Source organism: Hyperoodon ampullatus (assembly GCF_949752795.1).
Source record: "Hyperoodon ampullatus genome assembly, chromosome: 10".
NCBI classification, from domain to species: Eukaryota; Metazoa; Chordata; class Mammalia; order Artiodactyla; family Ziphiidae; genus Hyperoodon; species Hyperoodon ampullatus.
The window spans coordinates 3,427,025-3,448,308 of record NC_136923.1 but is presented as its reverse complement, the minus strand read 5'-3'; the positions used below and the strand labels follow the sequence as shown (position 1 = coordinate 3,448,308).

The window sequence follows — 21,284 nt, the reverse complement described above, 5'->3', positions numbered from 1 at the left end:
TCTCTACAGGGCTGTCCTTGTTTGGGACTCTCATCTCCTCAGGCAGGATCTCCCTGACTTTTGAATCTAAACTAACCTTCACCCCAACCCTCATTGCAGCACCCTACTTAGTTTTGCTCATAACGCCCTGGCCTTCGTCACCTCAGAGTCATCTTGGGGAGCCCTGTGGTCCACGGATGCCACTGGAAGGCCACTGCCCTGCAGGATAAAGCACCCCTGCCTGGAGCGACAATCGGGGCCCTCACAGCACAGCCCAGACTCACGTCTCAGCTCTTATTCCACCGGCTAGCAGGCTTCTCTGTGCCACCGTATCTTTGCATATGCCGCGCCAAGCTGGGAACGTCCTTCCTCTACCCTGCCCAACTACCCAGCCTTAACAAGCCAGTCTGCACACCACTCCCTGCCTCTCCATCCTCTGTGGTCCCGCCAGCATCCACCTCCGTCCCGGGCAGAACAAACAGCCCCTCCTCCAGCCTCATTCACAGCAGCACTTGGTACACACACAACGTCACTGCCAGGGACATGCCAGCCGCAGACAGCAGAGGGAGAGGGTATCAGGGGCCAAGAACGGTCGCAGTCATTTCAGGGTCCCCAGTGCCCGGCACAGACCTAGTACTTGATAAAACCTGGGGCTGGGTGGAGCACCCCAGGCCCGTGGTGTATACCATCTCACGCAAAGCTCAAACTGACAACGTGAAATCGGACAATTACCTTGATCTCCCAGATGTATAAATAGCAATCTAAGGGTTTAAGATACACAGCCAATGGCACAGACTTAGGAAAAGGAGGGAGAAGAACTTTACACTCACACACATCACCTCCACATAGCAGTTTCTACCGAGTCTCAGAAGTGAGCCTGGGCGTGTCTGACCCATCACCGTGAGCGCTGGCGTTCAGCCAGGGCACCCCTCCCTGCCTGGGGGACGTAGCCAAGTCACTCATCCTCAAGCCTCTGTGCCCTTGCCGGTGAAATGGGCAAATCACCCCTCCCGCCCGCATTTCACAAAGTGGGGAGGGGAGAAGCCAGTGTCTGGCAAAGGACAGGAGCTCAGTAGGCAGTACCTCCCCACCCCTGGCACACAGAAGGTGTTTGGTGACTACTCTTCAGTTAATTAATGAATTCCAGAGGACCAGGCTGATAAAAGGATTGACAGGACGGTAATCCCTCCAGAAGAGGCAGGAGGGGCGCCCAGCAACCCCTCCCTGCTCTGCTCTGGGTTTTCATGGACTCCCCCATTTCTGTTCACTTTGCCTGCGCTCGGCCAGAGGGAGCATGGCCTTCCTTGCCTGCCGGTTAGGCACGAGCACCGTGGCCAGAGAGGTGAAGGCCACCTCCCACTGTGACAGCTGCAGGCTGGCTGGCAGGCTCTCACCAGCCTCGTGGGTGACCCGGGCCGGGATCAGCCTGGCTCCCAGATGCATCCCCACGGGCTGCCCCTCAGAGTCAGGACACCAGGCCCTGCCAGCCAGAGAGCACGACCTTGACTCTGGCAGGAGTCCCACCTCTGACACCCCTGAGAAGTGGAGGGAGGATAAATCCACTTTGGAAAACGATCTACCATCATCCAGGAAAGTGGAGACACGCAAACCCAATGACGTGGTGATTTCACCCCCAGGTCCACGCCCAGGAGAAACGGGCGCCCGTGGGCTCCACCTGGGGACCCACAAACAGTAGCTCCAAACTGGAGACAACCCGAGCGTCCAAGGACAGGAGAAGGTGGATACTGGGGCATGACCAGGCTGTGCAAATGGGCGCGCGGTGACCACACGGTGACTCACGGGGACACGGCCTCAGGGCAGAAGCAGTCACAGAAGGACACTGCGCACTGCCTTTCATGTGAAGTTCAAACCCAGAGAAAAGCAAAACACCTGCTGAGGTGGCAAAACTGTAAAGAAAAGGAAGGAACTCGTGCTCACAGAAGCCAAGACAGTGGTAACCAGGGAGGACGTCAGGGCAGCCATGGTTTCTGTCCCCAGGGCTGGTGCCTTGGTGGGTGCCCTTCTTTAACTGTTGAGACAGTCCCTTATGCTCTTCTATTCACAAATACTCCATGACAAAAATATTACTGGAAAATGTAGTATGATTAGAAAATTCTAAGACTGAAGAGGCAAACAGTCTTTTAAAAATGTGACCCAAAAAGTGATACAAGCCAGACACAAAAGGACAACTATTATATGATTCTACTTATATAAGGGCCCTAGAATAGGCCAATTCACAGAGACAGAAAGCAAAATAGAGGTTACCAGGGACAGGGATGGGGGATGGGGAGTTAGTGTTTAAAGGGGACAGAGTTTCAGTTTGGGAAGATGAGAAAGTTCTGGAGATGATGGTGGTGATGGCTGCACAACAGTGTGCATGTTCTTAACGCCACGGATTAGTACACTTAAAATGGCCAAAGCTATGTTATGTGTATTTTACCACAATAAGGAGAAAATAATGCATTGCAGTGTAAAAACAAAAAAGTGACCCAGCATTTCCCCTTCTAGAAATCTAATGGCTGACAGACGTGCCACGGGCACGGGGCAGTGATTAAATGATTGGTGTTATATCTGCCCAATCTCATGCAAGTGTTAAAAAGAACGCGTTAGATCTTCACTCACTTCTGTGGAACAGTTTCCAAATATATCACAAAGAATGAAGAAGACAGGCTCAGTGCTGAACAGTATGTATAATAAGTCACCGTTGATCTTTTTTAAAGTAACACGTGGACACACGTGGAGGATTTCTGGAAGGAGGTCCCAGAAACGGGTAGCAGCGGGTGTCTCAGGGAGGGACCGAGCCCTGGGGAGGGAGGGAGCAAGCTGACATCCACTGTTTACCTCTTTTGTATCTTTTATGTGTTTTCCTTACCGTGGGCAGGTATTACCTATTCAAGAAACATGCCGTTATAAAAAGATCCTGCGATTCCAGGGAATCTAAGCTCCTTTGATCACAGGCAGTGGGTGCCCAGAACAGTCCGACCTGGAGGTCATGACCCCTCTAGATAGTCCCCTCTCCTGGACATCAGAGCCTGAAAGAATGGTGGCTTCGGAAATGCTGTAAAAAACGCTACACCTGCAGGGTGATGAGCGGCCACCTCCACCAGCACCCTGTTTGGACAGGATGTTTGCGGGGCCTGAGCAAACAGTCCAGGGAGTGCTGCAGCTCTGATGTTCTGTATTCTGGGGTGGGGGTGGGGGGTGGCAGGGTTGTCACCCGCAGGCCCTGGTGGTGCCGGGAGTCCTTTTACAATGACTAGAAGATGGGCAAACAAGAAGGATCCTGAGCGTTGCCTTCCTGCCCCGGGATCCCAAACACAACGGCTGAGAGCCAGCAGGAGCTGCTGGGCTGAGCCCACCTGCTGGGCCCACCCAACCTAGCCCCTTAGAGATGCCTTCATCCATCACCTGGGGCAGGACAGCCCCCAGCCCCCCTGCCCTTTGCAGCACCTCCCCCAGCCTAGCTTCCTCGTAGGGGTGTTGACTGGCTCCCTCCCCCCCCCCAAGTCAGCACCCCACCCACCTGCTCACCACCCCAGCCCGGCCTGGGAGGCGCTGGGCCACCCTGGCTGACTAGCTGGATCTCTGGCCTGGCCGAGCCGCCTGGCGGGCCCCAACCTGCAGCCACGGTACCTTCCCTCCAGCTCTAGGAAGAGGGTCCTATCCCCACCATGGTTTTACAGGTGAGCAGGCAGCAGCCCAGATCACACGCCCCAGCCAGGGGCAGCCACACGACCAGATATCAAAAATGACTGGAGGACTCCAGTAAGTCGAGGCAGTGTGCAAAGACAGCTTGACAACAGAACAGAACAGAGAGGCCAGAAAAGACCTACTCATCTGCACTTGGTTCCTGACTAAGGTAACAGTGCAGTGGGGGAAGAAGGTCTTTACCACACCCAGCATGGGGGCAACATCCACCTGAAAAAAGAATGGGTTCTGACTCCTACTCACACCATCCAGAGACACAAATCTAAATGCGATCTAATGTGAAAGGTGAAACAAGTTAAAATATCTAGACTGTAACACAGGAAAATATCTTCATGACTCTGGGGTAGACAAAGATTTCTTGAAAAGGACACAAAATACAATAACAGAAAAATAAAGATCAGTACATTGTATTTCCTTAAACCTAGGAATCTGTGTTCCTCAGAAGACAGCATGTGCAAGGTGCTCGTCAGAAAATGTCCTCAAGAGAGTGGAAAGAAATGTCAGAGAGCAAGATAAGGCACCTGTGATCCAACAAAAGACGCATCAAGATAAGGCACTTGTGATCCAACAAAAGACGCATCATCAGAATCTATCAAGAACTCCTAGAAATCGGCAAGACAAAGAAACCTAATTTAGAAACGGGCAAAGAACAACAGAATTCCAACAGTAACACGAGAGTGTCCCACTACACGGCCATCAGGTTGGCGACAATGAAAAAGAGACCACATCCAGTGTCGGCAAGGACTTTCACTCATGGCTGGTGGGGACGGAAATTGGTGATGCTTCGGAAAACTGTCTGGCAGTGCCAGCTAAAGCTGCCAAACCCCTCCAATACAGCAATTCCACTTCTGGGTAAATACCCGACAGAAATTCACACAGAATGTCCACAGCCACTGTATTAATCACGGCCCCACACTGAAAACAGCCCAAACCTCCATCCACACTAGGACAGATCAATAAACTGTGATTTATTCCTACAATGGAAAAATAAAGAGCAACTTTTTTAAGTGAATTACTGCTACACGCAAGAGTCTGGATGAGTCTCAAACACAGGATCTTGAGCTAAAGAAGTTAAACGCAAGCAAAATCATACCATATGGTTCCCACTACACAAAATAAATTCAAGAATAGGCAGGAGTCACTGATGGTGATAAAAGTCAGCCTCGTGGTTTCCGTGAGGGGTGGGGGGACAGTGGGGGGAGGGAGAGTAGAACTGGCTGAGAAGGGACACCAGGAAAATTCTGGAGTGCTTGAGATGTTTTATATCTTGACTTGAGTGGAGCTGCCTGGAACCCACTGAGCTATTTTATGAAGATGCGTGTGCTTTACATATATAATACTTTATAAAACTACATAATCAGACATAAAAAAAATTTTAAGGGAGGACTGTTATATTAATCTAGATTGAAAGATATTCAAGAGTATCTATAGTATACTTTAATAAACACTTTCAGAAAGAAGGAAATTCAAGAGGTAAAACAACCAAATATGAACCAAAAAAGATCTCACCACCCCTGAAAAAATATTACTTTACTAAACGGGCTATACGTTACACTTTGGGGGCAAGTGGAGAAGACAAATATGGCACAAGGGAACTGGTAACTGTGGCAGGTGTAGGATCACAGTACGTAGTAATACAGGAGATGGCTTTATTTCTCCGTTGCAACACACTGTGTCAAGGCTGAAATGTTTCCATCACGCACACGTGCGCACATGCCCGCGCACACACTGTATCTCAAACCAGAGAGAAGAGCAAGCACTGGACCGTTATGGGGCTGAGACTTCTTTCCTGAGCCCCCCTGCCCTTAGAAAGTCTGGCAGCTGGGGTCCCAGGTGGGACTCTGGGATGCTGGTGCGCTGTGCCTGGTGAAGCCGCAGTTACGAGGCGACTCGACGGCGGGCCTTGCTCATGTGGAGGGGCCCTGAGGCCCCACGGTGCTTGGCTTCAGGCTGGTCCCCGGGAAGCTTTGGGAGGTGGGGGGCTGAGGGTTGGATGACCCGTGCACAGGCCCTACCCTCCCTCCATGGCCTCCCAGGGAGTGGGGGGTGTGCATCTGTCATGGGCATTTTAATGGGCTACTCTGTTGGTACTTTCACAATGAGAAAAGCCGCTTGTACAAAAACAGGCTGCCCTGACGGGGAGCAGTGCAAAGACTTGGGACGAGCTCAGCTCTGTTCAAGAGGACTATGGGGCCCTGGCATCTGGGTTAGAGGATGCTGCCCCAGAGAGAGTCAGCGGCCACATGGAACCTGCAGGCAAATGCTGAAAAACTGAATGGGACCAGCCTCATTTTCTGAGAAAATAACTTTCCCAGCACGAGGACAGAATAAAGAGATCCAAGCACTTGGACACGGGAGTGGACAGCTCGTGTCCTAAGAATGAACGAGTCACCGGGGAGATCAGTCTAGAATCACACCATTGCAAGCGTCCTTCCAGCACAGAGCGTGTGACCGAGGCTGGATGCCCATCAGGCGGGCCTTCACCTAAAAGGAGAGCTGTCCCTCCCTCCGCCAGGCTCACCTCCGCCGCCAGCCATGTCCACCCCCTGCTGTGCTCCCGGAGGCCTCTGCAGACCCCCAGCCCCACCCAGCACAGCCTTCCAATGTAACTCACACTTCACACAAACCAAACGTGTGGACTTTCACCAAGACACCTGGGACGCATTCTGTTCCTCCTCAAAAGAACTGCGAATTTTCTCTCTTTCATTATTAGTTGAAGAAACCGCAGCCACCCCAGACTATGCTATGGCTCAAACCAGAGTTTGATGGCATTTCGCTTCTTGGGATAGCGCTTTGTTTTATAGATGAATCTTGTAAATGACTTAATTCTATTTAACTGTTCTTTCCAGATAGTTTAACTTAATTACCAGTCCATCGTACACGCACACAGTTTAATAAGAGATGATGTTGAACTTTAAGGCAATTTTGGTTTTCCCGGGCCAGTATTTACTATAAGAGAAATGTAAACATAACCTTATTTCCCACCTTAATGAAAGTGATTGGTTAAAAAAATACAAAAATTGAAAATATCACATAAAAAACTGGACATGTTTTTTTTCTCCTCTTAGAGGCAAACAGGAAGCAGGTCACCAGCGTGGCTTCCTGCAAAGCCCCAGGTGGCAGTATTGGGCCGGGCAGTGGCAACATGGAAATCCTGCCTGGGGAACAGGCAGTGGGCACCCTGGGGTCAGGCATCAGATGAGGTGGGGGGTTGGGTGGGAGGGCTGTTCTGGCCAGGGGTCTGGGGGTGGCAAGTCTGTGACCTCAGGCTCCTAGCGTTCCCAAGTGGGACGCCATGAGGCCAGGTTGGGGCTCTTCTAGACCAAATTCCCAGTGACCCCACCCAGCGACTTTCCATTTCTCTTAACCCACATACCTGGGCCACGGCCCCAACTAGACCTTGACCAGATCTCTTCCCCTCCCCACCCCAAATATCTCCATCCTTTGTCCCACTCCCCCTGCAGCCTGCAGAGTGGCTGGTGGATATTCCAAGTGAAGCAATGAGCCCCAATCAAAGGGCCCAGGAGACCCCCCCACACTGAAGACCCTAAACTGGGTGTAGGTGGAAGCAGAGCTAGGAAGCCAGAACCCTGCTCTGCTTCCCACTGGCTGAGCCATCTCAGGCAACACCCTCGGCCTCTCTGTTCCTGCATCCGGGCTTCAGGGGCCAAGCGGTGGTGGACAAGGAATAGTGAGACCTTCCCAGGTGATCAACCACCCCCCCCGGCTGCCCCCCTGCCAAGTGAGGCCAACCCGGGGGAAAAAAACAGAAGCCTGGCCGATCGTTCTCCGCCTCCGGCCCGGACCTCTGCCCCGACTCCTGAGGCACCTCCCCTCCCCTGGGGGTCAGCTAGTGGCTCCGACACTTCCAGGATGGGACTGACCACGAGCCGCCCTCACCCACTGACCTGGGGTCGCCCATCTCAGGAAGCACGCTGCCGCACCTGGGCCTGGGAGGTGGAGTCCTGTAGACCCCGGTGCCTCCGCAGCCACCAAACCTGCCGTCCCAGATTCACCTTCTACCCTGCCCACTGCTGATGGAGCCTGGCCCCCACTCAGGCATGGGCACCTCTACGTAAGGCCACCGCTCCCCTCCGGGCCTGGGGTGACAGCTCCCACTGCTGTTGTGCCCTCACCCTGAAGTCCCCTCTGTGACTCTCTCCAGGGGCTTTGAGCCTGTGCCACCTGTTTCCTGGGCTTTGACTCTGCTGGGCAGGGAGGTCTGGGGGGGAGCCCACTGGCCTGGGAGTCGGAACTTCGGGGACCCCATCCTTGGAGCTCGCTGTGAGCCTCTGCCAGCCCCCTGCCTGCCTCTGGGCCTCTGCGACCCAGACGTGTAACGAGAAGCAGCTGGCGCTCCGTGAGTCTAAACTGGCAGCAAACCGGTGCCCACTTCATGCTTTACTGAGGCTTTGATATACGTGAATTAGTTGCCAACATTTACAAACGGGGAGATTTTATATAAAATTCCGGATCCTAGGCTTCTTTCGGAAAACTTAAAGTGATGGGCCACGCTGGGCCCCGAACTCCAGGGCGACAACTGGAGCCGGGGAGCGGCTGCAGCTGCGTCCTCGTCCCCACGGCCAGCGGCCCCCCTCCACCAGCTGCCTCACCGGGGGCACCTGGCTTTGCTCCCTCATCGTGTCCGCCCCAGGCCTGCGCGTCCCAGCAGGCACCCCCACCCCGGGCAGGAGTGTGCTGGGTGGGGAGGTCTCCACCGTTCTGGTTCCCACTGCATCCCCAGCACCCGATACAGTCTGGTCCAGAGCATGGGGCCCATGAACTGTCATGAATGAGTACTCGAGTGGGGCAGGGAGTTGGGGGCTGGAAGGGAGACAAGACAGCTTGTCTCCTTCTCTCCCCACCCACCCCGTCAGCTTCTGGGAGCACTGGGCCCAGGCAGGCAGGCTCCCCCCAGCCAGACTGGCTCGTTCTGCACCCCCTACCCTCCACCATATGGACCCCAGAGAACCCCAGAATCTCGGACTCTGGGGCTGGGGGCCTGCCAGCCCTGCCCTGGGCCCTGCCAGCCCTGCCCTGGGCCCTGCTTTGCCCCTCCTGGGCTGGGGACACAGGGCAGCCCTGGAGCCTCGATCTGTTGACAACAGGAAAATACCTACTCGTGCCAGGCAGCTGGGCAAACCCTGGGAGGTGCTGGGGCAAAGGCCGAGAGTCAGTGGTTGACAAACATCTGCTTCACTGCCCTCAGTGACCCTGGTCATTCATGTGACCTCCCTGTGCCTCAGTCACCTCAGCTCTGAAATGGGCATAACGACCGTCCCCCTGCACATGGGTGTCACGAGGCTTTAACACACCGATCGATTCACATCTGGGGATGCCCACAGCCACGTGATAAATGCTGCCCCTGTGAGGGTGAAGGAGGAGACCCTCCCCGTTTCTGGGACATCAGCCCCACAGCTAGGCTGTGCCACTGCAGGTGAGACCTCAGGATGGGGGTTTGCTGACTCCGTGGGCAGACGCTGGAACAAAGGCACAGAGCAGGGACGGAATAGTGGAGGGGCAGCACCCCCTGCACACCTGGAGGCAGATGGAGTGACCGGCGGGGTGGGAGCAGCCAGTGAGCAGTTGAACACCCTCAACCCAACCGCACGAGACCTGGCCCCTTTGCCTTTTCAACAGCAGGACAACTCCCGGCCACCAGCAAAGACCCACATCTGTTCATTTAAGCAAAAACAAATCCATGCCCCACCACCCAGAGTGCAGGGCCCTCGGGCAGGGAAAGGAAGGGGTTCACAGTCACAGCAGCTGCTCTGAGCCAGCTGACACCCTCTCCCTACCCGTCAGTAGTCCTGGGGGGACAGAGATTACTCTTCCATCTTGCAGACACTGAGGCTCAGAGAGCGTGAGTCCATCACCTGAGGTCACACAGCCAGGGCAGCAGAGGCAGGGTTCACACCCACGGATGCACCCTCTGAGGACCAAGCTGGCTCATCCCCAGCACTTCTCGGCCCCAAGCCCTCTTTCCCTGTATGGAGACCCCAGAGTATGCAAGGAGGGCCCAGCAAAGCCCCAGTCCACGCAAAGCTGACCTTGGCTAGACGGAAGTTCCTCCTGAAAGCTCCAGCTGCTGCAGGACAAGGGACCCGGAGGCCACACAGCCCCTGGCCCAGTGCGGAGGAGGTGCTGTCAGGCAGACGACGTTGACCCTCCCCCAGGGAAGGTCACAGCCCAGACTTCTGACCTCCAGTTCACGAGGCACCCGGGATTCCGGAAGGCTCAGGGTGCAGGAGGCTGGGGTGGGGTGGCTTGGCTCAGCCTCAGGAGAGCCGCTCGACATGTGAATGGGAAGCAAGCCGGAGCTCAGAGGCCGCCGCCCTCCCAGCAGAGCCCCCAGGGCTCTGGGGACAACCAGGACACCAGTGTAAGCAGAGCCCTGCTACGCGGCAGACCCCAGCGCCTGGTGCCCGACACCAGCTTTCTCCCAGTGAGAACATGCTCTAGGAGGGAGCCCTCAGTAAGCCCACTTTACAGATGAGAAAACTGAGGCCCGGGGCAGTGAAGTGATTTGCCTAAAAGTCTCACAGAGAGTGAGGGGCGGAGGAGCCTCAGCCCGGGGGAGCCTTGGACCAGGCCAGAGACGCCTGAAGCACCGAAGGACCTGGATCCGGAGCTGGGCCCACCACTTACTCGCTGCTGGCCTGTGGGCCCATGTTCCCCTGGGAAGGGGAAGGGACTCGTGGTAAGGTCGTGTGGGGACTGAGATGAGGCAGGAGGAACACCGGCCGGGGCAGGGGGTAGCTTCCTGTCCTGATCCCCCCACCCTCCTCCCTGCCTTTCCCACACCCCCGCGATGCCCATGAAGAGGAGCCCTCGACCCCGGGCCGGCCTCCTGACAGGCAGGCAGCCCAGCGCGGAGAAAGCAGTGGCCGAGCCAGTTCTAAGCCCGGGCCCAAGAGCTCCTGTGCGCGTCTCATCTTTCACTCGGAGCCCTGTTTCTGCGACGGGAACGAGTTCGCGGAGCAGAGGCAGCCGCCCTGGCAGAGGCTGTCCCAGACCAGCCACTCCCGGCAGCCACTCCCAGCCTGGGTCAGCAAGCCCGGCTGACCTGTGGACTTGGGATCAAGTAGAAACGCCTACTGTGCGCCACAGAGGTTCTGCAGTCGCCTGCGACTCGCGTTACTGAGGCAAGAGACTATTCGTTACATGACCGAGGCGTGTCCCCGGCAGGCAGGACAGGCACGGGTTTGGCGAGAGGGCAGACAGACCACCCCCCAGGCCCACGTGCTGCTGGCGGGGGTGTGGCCGGACTCGCTGGGGAGCCCTGGGCCAAGGCGGGGGCACGGGGGTGGGGGGGAGCAGCGCACGCTCACAAACTAACGCCCCTGCAAGAAAGCTCCCAGCAGCCAAGGTGGGAACATCTGGCTGCCCTTGCTCGGTTTTCTCCCTAGCGTTCTTCACCGTGCAACCCAGATGTTACCTAATGAACGACTGTGTGCCCCCTGCCCCTGCCCCGATCCCATGGAACACAAGCCTCGTGAGGGGTACCAACTTCATCCGTTTTGATTACAGCTGTATCCTGGCACCTAGAACTGTGCGGTAGGCACTCAATAAATATTTGTTGAATAAATAAACTGGGGAAACAGGCATTCCCATACATGGCAGGTGTGAGCAAAATCTGGTACACCATCAATGGAGGTGAGCTGGCAAGTACCGGGTTTTAAGTAGGCATCCTGTGGCCTCTACAGTGGAGCCCATGGCAGCCAGCACCTCCCCAGAGAAAAGTGTGCAGACGATCATCAAAAGATTGGTACGGCAGGTGCACGGCAACCCTCTTCCTAATGGTCCAGGCTGGAAGCAACCCCACAGCCCTTGGCAGGAGAAGGAGCCACCCAACTAGGGTCTGACCAGACCATGGAGCAGCTCTCAGCCGCAAAGAGGACCGACCACGGAGCCCACAGCATGTGGACCTAGAAATGCTGTGCTGAGCACAAGAAGCCACACATGAGAGCAGACTGCGTGGCCCCATTTACGAAAGTCTGAGAGCTAGTCACAGTCAGGGAAGCGGTTCCCAGGACGGGCACGGAGGAGGGGACCTGGGTTGTCTCGGGATGTTTCATGATCTGAGTGCCGAGCACACGGGGTGTTCCTTTGTGAAATGTATTACTGATTTGCATGCTTCTAATAGGTTCTCCTGGTTACACTTGGATAAATGGCTTACAAAGAGAAAATAAAGAAACGCATGTGCACACGGACCCAGCGATTCCACACCGGGTGCAGCAGGAAGCCATTCACTGCGGCAATGGACACAACGCAGCATCCGTCTGCCAGGACGGTAACAGCTGGGACATGCACACAGCGGAGCCCTGGCTGGTAAAGGGAGCTCCCCACGTGCCCACAGGGAGAGTCCTGAGGGGGGCTGTCCACGGAGGAAAGCACAGGACAGAAAGGTGAGCACAAGATGCTATACGTGAGGAAAACAGCGCACACACCTGCACGCTTGCCGTCGTAGGACCTGTGGTTCCCAAGTGTGGTCCTATAGGCCCTGAGGGTCCCCGGGACCTACTCAGGGACCCACGGGATCAACATTATTTTCAGAACAACACTGCAACACTGGTTGCCTCCTTCACGCCCTTTCTCCTATGAGCGTACAGCGGAGTCTTCCAGACTCTACGTGACTTGGTGATGATGTCATCACTTTGATGGCCAATGGAATGTGTACTTGTGTATTCTGTGTTTTCTAGAATGTTCTAAAGTAAACTCAAGAAAAGTTGCTCAACATCGTTAGTCGCCAGGGAAGTGCAAATTAAACCTTCAGTGAGACAGCACTTCACACTTCACACGCTAGGACGGCTACATTCAAAACGACAGACGGTAACAAGCTGGAGCCCTTGTGCGCTGTGGCTGGGGATGTAACATGGTGCAGCCGCTGAGGATTACAGTTCGGTGTTTCATCTTATGGTCACACACAGAGTTCCCAGATGACCCAGCAATTCTGCTCCTGGGTACATTCCCAAAAGAAATGAAAACATACGTCCACACAAAAATATGTCATGAATATTAACGGCAGCAGTGCTCGCAATAGCTAAAAGGTGCAAACATAGTGTCTACCACCTAGTGAATGAATAAACAAAATGGGGCCCATCCACACACTGGAATGTCCGCCACGGAAAGGAATGAAGCTCTTATTCATGCTACAACGTGCAGGGGGCTTTGAAAGCGTTATGCTTAGCAACGGAGGACCGTCCACAAAGACCACATATTGTATGATTCCAGGTCCAGGAATGTCCAGAATACGCAAATCCATAGCGACAGGGAGTAGACTGGAGGCTGCTGGGAGCTGGGAGGAGGGAGTGGGAGGTGGCTGCTACCGGCATAGCAGTAGGGTGACAAGAATGACCTAGAATTAGATTCTGATGATGTTCTCACGGCCCTGACAAAAAGTACTGAACTGTACACTTTAAATGGGAGGGCTTTATGGTACATGAACAGTATCTCAATAAAGCTGCCTAGGAAGGAAGGAAGGAAACACAGTTTTTAAAAATTAAAGAACCCCACCACAGGCCGAGCCTTGGCCCCAGACCCTCTCTAGGCGGAGCGGCTGTGAAATGCACCCATTCCCTCCAAGTGCCATAAGCTCTGGGGCAGCCAAACCCAGGGGGCCCAGCTACAAGCCACTCAGACCCACTCCTGCCCCAAGTCCTCCATGGGAGCCACGAGCCCAGCCCCTCCACTGGGAGACTAGGGCCCCCTTCCCAGCTCTACTATGACCCCCAGAAAAGCCTCCTCCCCTCTCAGGGTGCCATTTTCTCTTCCATAAAACAGAACGACCAAACAGACTCCCTCAAGGTCGCCACAGGGTGAAACTCAGTGCCTGACAGATGCCCCCAGCAGAGGACCCAGCTCTCCTCGGTTTTATCACCTTCGTCACCTTCAGAGCCCTCCCACCTCCCCCCAAGTCTGACGGGCAGGCAGCCCCTTCTCAGCTCCCCCAGTGGCTGGCCCAGGGCACACGGGCCTGGTGTGCCCGCAGCTGCCGATTTTCAACAAAAGCCAGAAAGCTGGAATTTATGTGAAGTCTTCCAGCTTCTAAATGTTTGCAACAAAATTCTAGTGCTTACGAAGATGCTCTGCAGAAAGAAGCTGACAGGTGACAGGGGCGTGCACCATTAGCAGAACAGCAGACAGAGGTGGGACCAACCCCAGCTACGCGGGGTCATTGAGGAAACCGGGGCTCAGAGGCATCGCGGCCCAGGCCCCAGGTCACACAACGAGCGCACGTGAGCTTCGGCCCGGGACTCACCACGGGTGAGCAGGGGCTGCGGGAAGCCCAGGCCCCTCGTTTGCGGGTCCTGCTGCCCTCGGCGGACCCTACGCTGCCCTGGAAGGGTCAGACATCCCAGGTCAAGGCCCGTGGGCTGGGGGTGAGGAGGGGAAGGGCCGGCTGGCCCACCTGCAAGCTCTCCTCGCAGGGCGCCCCCTCCCCAGGCCGCTTTGGGAGCCAGGAGCTCCTGTGGCCGATTCCGGCACACAGAACACGAGCTCAGGTGTCCAGACTCCCAGCCTGGCTCCCTCTGGTCCCCAGGCTGAGCTCAGGGACCACTCAGGCCCCACACAAGCTAAGGTCACCCACAGCTGAGCCTGCAGAGGAGAGGGGAGGGTCTGTAGGATCCTCTGGGGAATAGGGAGAGGCCGGGCGGGTCTCCCTCTGCCCCCTGGAGCCACAGCCCAGTGATTCCGGGGGGCCCTGGAGACCCCCAGACACTGAAGGCCCAGGGCTGGCTCCTGGGGCTGCAGGGCGAGGCGGGGAGAGCCCGCTCCTGTGCTCTCCTCCCTTCACCCAGAGGAAGTGCTGCAGGACACAAATAAGACCCTCCCAGCTCCTGCCCACCACCTGCAGTGGCTCCCCGCTGCCCTTGGGGAAAGGCCCAAATCTTCATCCTGAGGGTAAACACCATCGCCCTGGGCCTGGCCCCTGACCACTCCCCAGCCTCTTCTCACACCAGCTACACAGCCTCCTTTCAATCCAACTCCTTCCCTCCAGCTGCAGGGCCTTTGCACGTGCTACGCCCTCTGCCTGATGCACTCTCTTCTCTCTGCTCCCCACCTCTCACCCAGTCAGCAACTCCTTCTGCTCAAACAGCACTTCCCAGGAAGACCTCCCTGATCCCCAGGGGAGTCCGATCCCCCGGACAGGCTCACAGAGCACAGCCACCCCATTCCTCGGTCCTCGTCCTACGACTACCACGTTTTCTCCCCCACTAAACCATAAGGTCCCGAGGGCAGGGGCAACACGGTCCATCCGGCATCTGTCACAGCGCCTGCACACGCCGGGCACCAGAGATGACTATCAGGGGTGAGGACGTGAAGAAATGGCGGGGGCACCTGGATCCACCGCTTCCTGCACGTGTGTCCGTGGGCACGTGGCCCTGCTCCTCTGCTGTGCACCAAGGGGGCGGCTGTGATGATTAAAGGGGCCGGTGATCTCAGAGGGCTTACGACGGTGCAGGCACAGGGCATAAGCCGATATGGTGTCTGCAATTAATATACAGTTATTTGAATTTTAAAGCTTCTCTAGTAACCGGAACGTCAAACCGTTCGAGGAGCGCTGCCCCACAGGATCCGGTGACGTGAGGCCCCGAGGAAGGGGCTCCTTTCCTGCCACGGGGTCCTGGGGCCTGCAGGTTTTGCTGGAGCCCTTTTCCAGGAGAGGGGCTGCTGCTACAGGAAGCTCCAGCTTCTGAGGGCCACCCTGACCCGGGTTCCTACCCTTGTGGCCCAGGAGGGCGGGGGGTGGTCCCCGGCTCCCTCCATCGTGCCAGCGCCGTCGTAGAAGGCGCCCTCACAAGCCCCCTGAGGGACGACAGACGTCAGAGCCCTTCTCCCCGGCAGGGAGCCGGGCATGTGGCTTCCATTACGCTCCATCTGGACATGCTCAGAGGCAGCCTGGATCCCTGGCACAGCTCCGGCTCAAAGACAGGACCCCCGCTGCAGCCGGGCCTGGGGCAAGGGCTGGAAACCTCCTTCTCCAGGCCCCAGGGCTGCCATGGCAACATGGCCGGGGGTCATTTCCGCCCCACGGCCTGCCTCTCAGCCGGCCCCACGGGCAAGCAGGACAAAGCTGCCACCTCCCCAGTTCTCCCCACCGAGGGCCCCTTCATCCCTTGGGAACCCCCAGGGCTCCCCCTACAACAGCAGTCAGAAGGCTCTAAGGCCCTCACTGCCCCAAGGATGCTCATCGGGCCCCTGACCCCCACCCACCAGGCACCCCCCCGCCAACCTCCCCACTCCGTGTGCATTGCTGTGACCACGGACAAATCTGTGTGGGCTCATCCATTACCGCCCTCCACCCCCGTCAGACCCCAAAGGGGAGAGGCTGTGCCCGTCCGGTTCACTGGACGGCCCCTGGTGCAGAGAGGGTGCGCCGCACCTATCTGCTGAAGAAATTAAGTGGGTGGATGGAGGAACAGATGGTGAATAATGACGGCTGACATTTTTAATTACTTGGCAGTGCTAGGCCCCATGCCGAGCTTGAATGAGTTAGCTCACTGAATCCTCAAAACACCCCCAGAAAGCAGGGCCTTCTCTGCCGCTTCCAGATGGAGAAAATGAGGCAGAAGGCGGAAAGCGGCTCGCCTGAATCACAGAGCACGTGCACCGGTGGGTGTCAGGCGGACACTGGGTGAGCAGAGCAGGGAAGATGGATGGGGGAGGTGGACGGCAGCCAGCCTCTGCTTACACGGCCTGGGCCAACTCCTGGGTCCCATTTAAATTCACCCCGCCGGCCCACCACTCCCAACTTCCTACACCTCCCTTTCCCCGAGCTCCAAGAAGCACAGCCTGTCCATGCCCTGCTCTGGGCTTTGCATGGGCTGGGCCTCTGATGGGATGAGGGGCACTCAGTCAGGGGCCCCACCCCCAGGCGACCTTCACCAACAGCCACACCCCAAAATCCATTTGAGAAAGCCTGGGGCAGAGGAAAGAACCCAGGGCTCCTGAGAACGAAGCAGCTCTCCAGGGTCCCAAGGCCCACACCACAGAGAGGCCTCTGGTAGCAAGGGGGTGGGTGATGGGGACGGGGCCGGGTCTGTTCTGGAAACCCTGGAGGCTGCACGTAGCATCCCCGGCGCCAGGCCTTTAAGCCCGCCCGGGCACACGTGGACTTCATTAGAGCCCCGCCCCATGCACACACCCCGCCCCCTGCAGGCTCGGGGCTGGGTGGGGAGGAGCCCCCGGAAGTCCCCTGCCCTGGTCCCCGCCGCCACGAGCCACACCTCTCCACCCTCAACCTGGTCGGCTGAAAATGAGAAGGAGCCCAGCTCCCAGCTTGTGGGAGGGTCGAGTCACAGACGGGGCCAGGCACCTAGGAGGTGCTCAGCAAGGGCGAGTTCTGTGCCCGTCCACCGAGAGCTGGATGGAAGGAGCCGCCAGGGCGGGGGCCTGGGGGCTGGGGGAGCCTGCAGTCTCGGCCTCAGCACACAGCAGACACCCAGCAAGGGCCACAGCTCTGGACACACGGGCCCCCTCCCCCAGGAAACCGTCCCAGATGCCACCCGGGCAGTCCCCGCTCACAGCCTGCGGACCACACTGGCCAGTTCCTGCCTCCCAGGGGCCCATTAGGGCCTGTCCACAGTTGCTACCTAATGACGGTCTACAGGGTGAAGGACACAGGACTGAACGAGACATGGACTCGCAGCTGTGGAGACAGATATCTAGACACCCAGACAACTCCTAGGGCTCCCTCAGAGCGGGGGGCAGGGAGCTACAGAGCGGGGATGGAGGAAGGGTCATACAAGACACAGAGACCCAGCAAAGGATTCCTGGAAGCGGTGCTGCCTGAGCGCACTGGGAAGAGTGTGAGCAAAGGGGTGGGACAGAGGGGAGATGACAGTGTAGGGTGCTCACGGGGTGGCAGGGAACTAGTATGAGGGGGGATGACTGGCAAAGGGGTGGCCAGAGAGCCCCCCCATTCCCTCATTAATTTACCCAGTGTTTACAGAGCCCCAACTGTGGGCACAGCAGAGGAGATGGCAGACAGGGTCCCTCCACTCATGGCTCTAACGCTCCACCGGGGGAGACGAAATTAAACAAGGAACGATGTGCTACAATGCCAGGTATTACTGGGAGGAATTCAAGCAGTGTAAGAGGAAGGTGGGGTGCTCTTTGACTGGGGTGGTCAGGGCAGGCCTCTCTAGGCAGGTAACCTTGAACAGAGAGCAAATGGAACGAAGAAGCAAAATTCATGGACACCTGGAAGAGCACTTCAGGAAGAGGCAGTGGCAAGTGCAAAGGCCCTGGGGCTGGAAAGTACTGGAAGGGGCCGGGAGGCCTGTGCAGCTAAGCACAGTGCGGAGGGAGAGGGTTGCTAGGCACCAAGTGTTTATGCTCCCACCTCCAAACTCATGCGTTAAAACCCTAATCCTCAGTGGGATGGTATCTGGAGACGGAGCTTTGGGGAGAAAACTAGGTCTTGAGGGTGGAAGCCTCGTGATGGGATTAGTGCCCTTCTAAGAAGAGATGCTGGAGAGCTTGCTCCACCTCTGATGTAACCCAGATGAGATGTGGCCTCATCTGCTCTGTCAGGTAAGGGCACAAAAAGCAGACAGCTCTGCAAACCAGGAAGCAGGCTCTCATCAGACAACCGAGCTTAGACTTCCCGACGCCAGGGCTATGGGAAATAAACGTCTGCTGTTCAGCCACCCACTCTATGTATTTTTGTTACAGCAGCCAGAAGGGACAAGAAGAGGGTGAAGAAGAGAAGGCCTGGGAGGCCCCAGGGGCAGGCTGTGCAGGGCCTGAGGGCCCTGAGAGGACTTCAGTATCTACTCTGAGTAGGTGGGAGCCACAGCAGGTACTGAGCAGAGGAGGAACAGAAACCACTTGTATGTTAGCAGGACCCCTGGCAGGAAGCGGTGACAGACCCGGTACCGGGCTCTTGCAAGGAGCCCCCACAAGAGCCTGCATCCCTTCTGCTGCCATCGCAGAGGCCAAGAGCACAGCAGCCACGCCCAGAGGCTACTGTCAGGGAGGTGTGAGCAGGCAGCTGTATCAGGGTTGTGAGCTCCCACTTCCTGCCAGGGCACCCGTGGACCCCTCCGCAGGGGCCCCCCCAGCCCTGAGAAGGTACATGTAAGAGGTCCTCGGCCACAGCCCTATCAGGTAGCCCAGCACCTACCGTGACAGGGACCCCACCCATCCACCCACCATGCTACCCCCAGAAGCTGAGCCAGGAGAAAGCTCCATCTCAGAGCCTCCAGCCCGGAGCTCTGGGGATGGTGCTGGCTGTCCCTGGCCTGGGCCCGCAGACCCAGCTTCCCCTGCTGCAGGCAGCTGTGCACAGACCTGGGCCAGGCTACGGAGCCCCGAGGCTGCCCCTCCCTGGGATGAGTGGCCCTGGAGGAACCAGGAAAGTCTTACCTGCAGGGTCACCTCTGGGGACAGAATGGACAGAGTTGGGGTCTGCGTCTTCCTCTGGCCGAGAACGGGGCAGACCCGGTGGCTGCTTGGGCACTTCCTGGGTAGGTGGCACGCGGGCCGCCTCCTGGTGAGGTGTGGTCAGGATGGCGTGGGTGCTGGGCTCTGCCGGGCCCTCGGGAGCGCTCTGTGTGGCCTGTGATGGGAGGACACTGGCCGTGCTTGACGCTGGAACGGGCCCAGCTCCCTCCTGCCCGGCACTGCGGGGGGTGGCCTGGGCGTCTGGGATGAGGTTCTCTTCGGGCCGTGCCCTGGCCTCTGCCGCCTCCTCTTGGACAGGGAGACCAGGGGCTGGACCTGCCGTGGACCGTCCATCCAGCCCCCTGGGGCCACCTGCTGCCGGCTGCTCCCTGACGGTCAATGCCTCTCTCTCCTCCTGTCTGTCCTCTGTCACTCTCCTGGCCTTGGCCTGCACGGGGGCTGGGGGACCCAGGGCGGCAGCTGCCGTGGGCCTGGGGAGGGCGGCCGGCCAGCGGGTGGCCTGGATGGCTGAAGGTGGCTGACCCCCAGCTCCCAGAGCAGCCGGGCCCCCGGCGCCCGCCTGGAGCTCGCCCTCCAGGGCCGCCGCGGCCTCCGCCTCGGCCACCTCCTGGTCGTAGCTGTAGGGGTCTTCGTAGTGTCGCTCAGGGTCACCCTCCTCGGCGTCTGAGAAGTTTCCGGGGGCGGCGTCTCCGTGGCAGTCGGGGAGCCGGTAGCAGATGAGCTCGCCGCCGGCGTCGGGACAGTGGCAGGCCCGGCAGGGCGACAGGTGGACGGTGTGGCCGGCGGCGTACTTGCGGCCAGAGTGGACGCAGCCCACCTGGCCACACTGCGGGCAGCTGTCGGCCGCCACCACGGCCTCGATGCAGTTGGGCGGCAGCTCCGGGCATGGCATGAACTGGCAGCTGATCTTGCCGCCGCCCGGCGGGCAGGAGCACTCGGTGCTGCCGAAGTCCACGAAGTAGGACTGGCCGGCGGGCACGCGGCCGCGCACGAAGCCGCCCTGCAGGCAGTCGTAGTACTGGTAGCCCTCGCAGGCGCAGCCCTGCTGCACGCACGTGGCGCAGCAGGCACCTGGCTCCAGCGCCTCCTCGATGCAGTTCTCCAGCGGGGGGCACTCGACGCCCGTGCAGTCCTGCCCCGGGACCGCTGTGCTAGGGCTTGGGCCCAGGGCCAGGGCCACGGCCACGGCCAGCCAGGCTCCCACAGGCTCCCTGAGTGGTGCCATGCCCTGCAGCCGGCCACGCGCTGCCTCCAGATCCACCGTTCTCTCTCACGAGGCCCTGGGGGAATCGGAAAGGACACAGATCAGCACCACGTGGCGGCCACAGGGGGACACGTGTGCACGGCTGGGCAGACTCCCCACCTTCACTCACACGCGTGCACTCGTCCTCACGTCCCTACGCACACGCTCCCACTCGCACCTGCTCACATGCACAGACAGGCACTGCCGTCGCTCACGTGTTGGCAGAGTCGCCAGCGTGGCCCTGCCCAGGGCCGCTGACCCCCACTCTCACCTGCCACCTGACACGTGTCCCTGGCTGGGACCCTCAGCCGATGGTCCCGCACACACTCACACTGTCACATGCATTCTCCAGGCACATGGCTGGCACGCCTGGGGCATCGGGGTCTCACGCCCTCCATGGCAGGCACACAGAGGCCTGGTTACAACCCTCCAGGCACAGTTACATGCGCTGTCTCACCCACAGCCTCACCCATGTGCCGGGCGGGACACCACGGGTGGTCTCACACACACAGTCACCAGCACCCAAACAGTTTATCTCCCCCCGAAACCCAGCTTGATCCCCAGCCATGCACCCAGAGTCCCGTGGCTGCCAGCCAGAGGGCATGGCCAGGTGGACGCTGGGCAGGAACCAGGCCCTCCCAGGCCTCGGCACACAGCCAAGCCCCCTGCCATGGCCCTCGGACCCCAGGGCCCAGGAACACCCCCCAACAGATCCCCTTGCACTGCAAGTTACGCTGCAGGGGAGCCTCCCGCCAACCTCCTCAGATGCCTCAGCAAACAATACCACCGTCCCCAGAATTATCCTGGACACCCGCTGTCCCCCGCACGTGCGCGCATGCACACACACACACACACACACACAAACACACACCAAGTCCCATCCATCCACTGAGCTGCGTGAACAGCTCTCCGCCCTCTGCCCACTTCTCTCCACCACTGC

The 21,284-nt window shown here is 58.2% G+C and overlaps 1 protein-coding gene across 2 annotated transcripts in view; it reads right to left on the bottom strand.

Moving 5' to 3' along the window:
- FBLN2 (fibulin 2) overlaps positions 1-20,326 on the bottom strand; it is a gene marked incomplete at its 5' end in the record, with an annotated part of 50,771 nt that extends 30,445 nt beyond the window's left edge. For both annotated transcript variants that reach the window (XM_079713723.1, XM_079713724.1), the window contains one exon: positions 19,063-20,326. In XM_079713723.1, coding sequence (XP_079569849.1) covers positions 19,063-20,326 — 1,264 coding nt within the window. The remainder of the gene's footprint in view (positions 1-19,062) is intronic.
- Between the last annotated feature and the right edge of the window lie 958 nt (positions 20,327-21,284).